Source organism: Sinocyclocheilus anshuiensis, unplaced genomic scaffold (genome assembly GCF_001515605.1).
Source record: "Sinocyclocheilus anshuiensis isolate Anshui unplaced genomic scaffold, SAMN03320099.WGS_v1.1 scaffold432, whole genome shotgun sequence".
In the NCBI taxonomy this organism is placed as follows: Eukaryota; Metazoa; Chordata; class Actinopteri; order Cypriniformes; family Cyprinidae; genus Sinocyclocheilus; species Sinocyclocheilus anshuiensis.
This window is the reverse complement of record NW_015557124.1, coordinates 1,107,799-1,114,214: the sequence shown is the minus strand read 5'-3', so window position 1 is coordinate 1,114,214 and position 6,416 is coordinate 1,107,799. Positions and strand designations below refer to the sequence as shown.

Sequence of the window (6,416 nt, the reverse complement as noted above, 5' to 3'; positions counted from 1 at the left end):
GCTACTTTCTCTCCGCTGATAGAAACACACAGCAGAAGTTGAGAGCGCGCCGCTCCGGATCTCTTCTGGAGGTTTCGCTGTTCTAATCACACGCGCGTTCGTTCTGAGCGGATCCGTCGGAGAATTCTGCTATGAGCCGGATGCGACAGAAAGCGTGATTGATCATTGATGAGCGATTGAATGATTTAAACATTTGTCTACCGCATCGGCTGGATTTGCGCACAGGAGGGATGTTGAAGACACCTGTCGTGGTTTTCACTTCTTTATCGCTGCTATTGTCGCTGTCATGTGCTGGAGATGTAAAATCGCGCAGCTGCAGCGATGTGCTCCAGGCTTTCACGACCAAAGGCTTCAGTCTCCATAATGTGCCACACCAGGAGATATCAGGTGAGGACGAGGTGCCAACATCGTGCCACATCACAAACTCGGGCGAAAAGCGCATTTCTGCTTACATTTCAGTTAGACTCGGGCGGAGAACAGTCCGTGCTCATGCTTCAGGTCCTATTGATCATTAATGGGCTTGATCAGTGCTGATTTGCGGATGATTTACATGTAATGAACGAGAAAATCTGAGCTCAGTAATTCGGGGATTTGGTGACTTGATCTTTAAAAACGTTTACTACCACAGTTGTCTTCAGTATCTATGGATATATAGACGGCGTTAGGTCATTTAGCTTATGCATGTTATTGAACAGATATTGGGCATAATTTGTGTGCTTAAATGTTAAACCTATGCATTTCTGAGTATGCACGACTTGGAGAAGTTGAAAAAGTCTCAACCTTTCCCATATATACCTACTTAAAAAAAGTTACATTTTGTATTATTATTTAAACTGTCAATGCAAATCCATATACATAGCTCAAAACGAGCAATTCTGAGGCCAAACTACATTTGCATTCAGCTTAAAAAGTAAATGCAATTTTGAGGTCCATTTATTTAACTTTTGTAAAACTATCTGCACGTTAACATGCAGAAATCTTGTCAAATTAATACAGATCCAAATGAGCAAAACCAAGATTTTCTTCTGAGATTGACTGAAAATGTTACTGAAAACCACACAAGAAAGACAAACCTACAGGTTTTCTTCGGTAACACAGTACCATCAGCCATCTTCATTAATGCAACTTTTTCACACACTCACAAAAAAATGACCAGTTGTTTGTAAATCTGTGCATTATGATGCAACTCATAAACTCTTGACAGAGATTTACCCACATTGTAAGAGTTTTGCAGCTCTGCCTTCAATTAAAGCCCACTCGTGCAATATCAACAGCCCCAGTAGGTGGCCCTACTCACTCAGTAGGATGAGCCTCTGTTTAGCTTTGGATTTATGGAGTCCTTAAGGCCATAGTGTAGCTTTAATTCATACTCCATGCTGTGGCATATATAGGCTTTTTTCTCTTTGTTATCTGTTGTGAAGTAATCACATTTGAGGGCTTCACCCAGTAAAAGCAGATTACCGTGGTAGGGACATAATGCAGAAGATGAGCGAATGTTTGAAAGGATAAGATAATGTAGTCATAATGTGTTTGATCCCACAGTACAGTTGCATTTGGCTTAAAATGACATTTGTTGCTCGTCCTGATGGCAGGCAAAGCCGGATGTTGCATGGTTGTGATGATGATGTTTGATTTTTGTGAAGTACTTTTCAAATAAATTAAACATGCACATTGATTTTGGCAAAAGTTTGGCGGTGAATAATGCAGGAACGCTGGAATATTGGGGACTTAGAAGCACTGAAATGGACCTGCAGGATGTGTGTACAAGCAGTGTTTTGTGCATTTCTAAAATAAGATTATTTTGTCTTTTCCCTGTGGTCTCAGCTGTGAGCATGTTGTCTTATGGTTGTTCTCCAAGGGCTCAATCCCCGTGAGCATCTGGTGTGAATGTCTGCTGTTGATGTTGGTCCACGTCTATGTACAGTATACAGTATATGTATTCCTGCTGTTGTGTAGTGAGCCATAATATAATAGCATGCAATAGCGTATACAAGAATACATATGCAATGCAAATGCAAATCAGTTTAGTGCTGACAAAAGCGATGGCCTTAAATTCAATAGGTTTTTCTTGTGTAAGTAACCTGAAGTTGTGGCTTGCTTATTTAGAGGCTGCAGTAACTGTTGAACGTGTGTGTGTGTGTGTGTGTGTGTGTGTGTGTGTGTGTGTGTGTGCGCGTGTGTGTGTGGCGTGCACTGAAGAAATGTTTGTGTGGGATTCAATTCAAAACAGTTTCTCTCAGAAATTGCTAGTATATTTCATACATGCAGTAATTGCAAAGGAACGGGGTTAGAGTAGAAAGACTGAAATAGTATTTCCTTGTAAAACATACTATACTCCAGTGATCTTTATTTACAACTTCAAAATATTTTTTTTTACAGTGTAGGTTGGATATAAAGCCAGGCAATTTTTTTGACACTGAAGTCTAAATGTCATTGCATTAGATACGAAATACCAAAGCAAGTGTATTTTATTTGAGTGACGAACATGAGGAAAACTGGCTTCATACATGCACTAAAATCATTGAGCAAAAATGACTCATGATTGGACAAAACGTCCTGCTTAAACCAGGTTTGACCACTAAGCTTAAGCTGAGGGGTTTTTGGCACATGCCAGGCTTGGAGACCATGCGACTGATCAACTAAAACAGCTGAACAATTTAGCAAGACTTAACCAGTTTCAGCTTGAAAAGATGAAATTATTATGTTACATTCAGAGAAAGGCACATAAAGATTAATTTGTGTGTTTAACTGTAAAACATGCATATTTTAGCATGCACTTGGATGTTGTACTTAGATAAATTGAAGATGTCTCAATCTTATAGACCATATCAGCTTTTATTTGCAGATGATATCCATGCAAACTGCAATCACATATAGTAAATCATTATATAAATAGCTCAAAAATGAAAAAAACAAAAAGACAAAAACTACAATTGCATTGTTTAAATATAAATATAATGCAACATTCCAAAGCAAGTGCATTTTGTTTGGATGAAAAACAGTTCATACATGCACTAAATATCATTGAGCAAAATACACTGACAAAAAATGACTCATGCTTGGACAAAACGTCCTGCTTAAACCAGTCTAAGGTGGTTTGTTGGTCTCAGCTGAACAGTAAGATGTGTCAGCTGGTCTAATTTAGATGGTTAACATAAGGTTATGAACAAACATTCTTCCAGTACCATTAACAGACAGTTCGTTCAAAGTTATCCAGTCTTTAATAACTTTTTGAAAATGTTAGCACAACAACAGTATTTATACATCATACATGGAAAGTTTTTTAAGACAGTTTAGTTGGATGTTCGTCTAATGTTTTACGTTACTAGTATCAGATGGTTTAGAAATCATACAAAAGTAACATTCCCATAATATTTTCAAAATAATAAACTGGAACATTCCCTTAATGTCGTCTTTACATTTACATTTACATTTAGTCATTTTGCAGACGCTTTTATGCAAAGCGACTTACAATTGGGGAATACATAAAGTGATTCATCTTAAAGAGGCAAACAGTCAATACCAAGTTACAGGCATTGTCTAAATCAGTACAAGCTAGAAAAGGAAGGAATAAATAAAGAGAAAGACACAGTTTTTTTTTGTTTTTGTTTTTTTATTAAAAAAAAATGACATGTAATTTTTTTTTTTGTAATCTTTAAATTCACATAACCAAGAAAAAAAAAAAAAAAAAAAACCTCTATAACTTAATGGAGCATGTTAGCAAAACAACCTTGGAACATATTTTTGTTAGCCAGGATTGAACCTTATGAAAGTTTATATGTAGCTCAAAAATTTACAATTTTGAGACCAACACATTAGATTCAGTTTAAAAAGATTTATTAATATAAATATAATACAAAATACCAAAGCAAATAGTTTTTGTTTGAAATGAAAGATAGCTCAAGCACTTTTGTTCATAGTTAATGTGATGTTAATGTGAACTTCATACTCTACATCCACTACAAATCACCAAAACACCAGCTGATTCCAACATATTGAGCAAAAATGTAGGGACTTTCGCACCGTGTAGTTCTAGGAATTAGCCAGCAGGGTGGTTCCTAGAGAACCAGAGAACCAATTTCCAATTTCTTTATTTTTACATGGCTTTCAGACCCTGCTCTGAAGAGGGGCTTCTGCACCGAAGGAACCTTTTCATAGTTCTTAGAACTACTGGCGGAAGTACCCGCTTTTTGTCGTTTTTGCACTGGAACTTCGTTTCCAGTTTGGGGCACCTAAATTAGCGCCTGCTTCATAGTAGGGTCTAAACAGATCTATAGGAACTACCAGTGACGTAAATGTACGCTGATTTTCCAAACGCACACGAAACAGGAACTATGGAAATGTTCGTCCGGTGTAAAAGCCCCTTTTGTAAACTGGTCTAATTTAGAGGGGGTTTGGCACTTGTATGTGGTCGATCAACTAAACCAGCTGTGCTTTAGAGACTTTTAAACAGTTTTCAGCTGGAAAAGATGAAATGATATCTAAGAAAAGCAGTAGCTTATGATCTTTTGTCTGCAGAGATGATATTTGGTGTAATTATTTTACTATGTATTGCAATGACATTTACACAGTTTTTAGTGCGATGTATGTTATCTGAACATACGTTTGTGAAGAGTTCATCTTATTTGGCAACTGTTTGTCCAGTGCTTTTCCTATCATTTCTATCATCCAGTCATTGATACTGGTTTTGTATGCAGTTACATTAACATTCAGAAATGAGCTACAGGAGTGAAATCACCCAAACATGAGCATCAACCTTTGGAGTTCAAAATATAAAGATTTATAAAACAAAAACCAACAGCATTAGTTGTACTTGACGTGCATTTACACAGTTTTAGGGTAAGTCGTTGATTTCAGAGCACGCTTAATTTGAAACAGACACATGTGGGAATATTATATCAAAGTTTGAGACACTTAGAGCAAACTAAACGCAGAGATTCAAACAAAATAAGTTAAATCACTCCCCGCTCTACAGTATATCAATGTCACATCAGGCTCATGGGTGTGTGAGAACATTCCACAAAACACGGATCATACAATTCCCAAATCATGAGATTAGATTTCCCAACTCCGGCCAAAACCAAACAGACAAACCCAATGAAAGTCAAAGCACAAACATTTAAGCTACATGATGTATTGGGAAACAGCGCTGGAAAACATATATATATATGGAAATGAAAAATACAAGCTTTACATGACAGCTTTTGTTATTTTGATACACTATAAAAATTATATTTTGAAGCTGTAAATAAAACAAAGATTATTGGAGCATATTTTACAAGGAACTACTATTTTAGTTTAGTTTTTACATCAAATTTCCATATTTAATTCAGTGTTACTTACCATTACTTTATAATTACTTGTTAAATGTACTAGCTATTTCTGAGTGTTTTTTTTTTTCTTCTTTTTTTTTTCTGCAGTGCAACTGCATTAAAGCTATTAAATATTTCTAATTTGAAAATCTTATTTTTGGGAAAAAAAAAAAAAAACGTACAAGATGGAAATTTATACTGATATTTTTTTAACTCCGCATGCACAAAGCAGGGTTGTGTTATCAAATTAGAATTATTTCACTCAGTTTTCTAAACTAAAACAACCATTTCCACACAGTCATATAATATCTGAACCATATTGTCATGTTGTGAAATATACACAAGTTAGTGCTATATAGAATTGCTCGTGCTGTGAGATATGAGATGTTGACCGAACCGCCCACGTCTACCACTGCCGCTACTTTATTAACACTCAAGACAGTTTGACAGATACTAAATGGACTTATTTTGCTGGAGGAAGGTTCCTCTGTCATATCATAGGCGTTTCTGGCATGTTCAGCAAGATCTTGGACACAGCTCCGTGTTTAATATCACATCCACCTGTGTGTAGGGCAGCGCTGCTGATCCCAGCTGTCTGTTCCCATCTCTCTGCTTCACTCCTCACTTCTGTCTCTCTCTTTGTGTCTCTGCATGTCGTCTAATCACTCTGCTTAATGAAAATCTTGGCCTCTAAATGTCAGGAGCTGGAGCGAAAGGCTTTGATCAGTGTCGCCTATGTGCTCGTTCTGTTTGTCCAGCGCCGGCGTATTGAACGACATCCATTTGCATTCATTATGGAACACAGACTTGCACAAACACAGAGTGCTTCGCCAACATCGTGCCAGTTAGGAGGTGAACAAGAAGTACAAAGAGAGAACTTGAATTAAAATATGCTAATTTATGTGAGAAGAATGAATGATGCTGCCGCTGTCATCAGCAGCAGGTGAGGAAACAGAGCCTTGCTTCAATAGATCAGAGCAATATTTTTATGATTATACTGTATATATAGAATACCATTAAATATAGATTTATATAGAATACCATTAAACCTTAGTAAATTACAAAACATTTGTTGAAATGTAAACATGTTAAGAAACTAAGTAA

At 36.6% G+C, this 6,416-nt stretch overlaps 1 protein-coding gene across 1 annotated transcript in view; it reads left to right on the top strand.

The window, feature by feature from the left end:
- Window positions 1–213: 213 nt before the first annotated feature.
- The window catches only part of LOC107677841 (glypican-6-like), a 249,169-nt gene continuing 242,966 nt past the window's right edge, over window positions 214–6,416 (top strand). Inside the window, exon 1 of the mRNA XM_016472890.1 lies at window positions 214–387. Within this exon, the coding sequence (XP_016328376.1) occupies window positions 231–387 (157 nt within the window). The 5' untranslated portion in view covers window positions 214–230. The remainder of the gene's footprint in view (window positions 388–6,416) is intronic.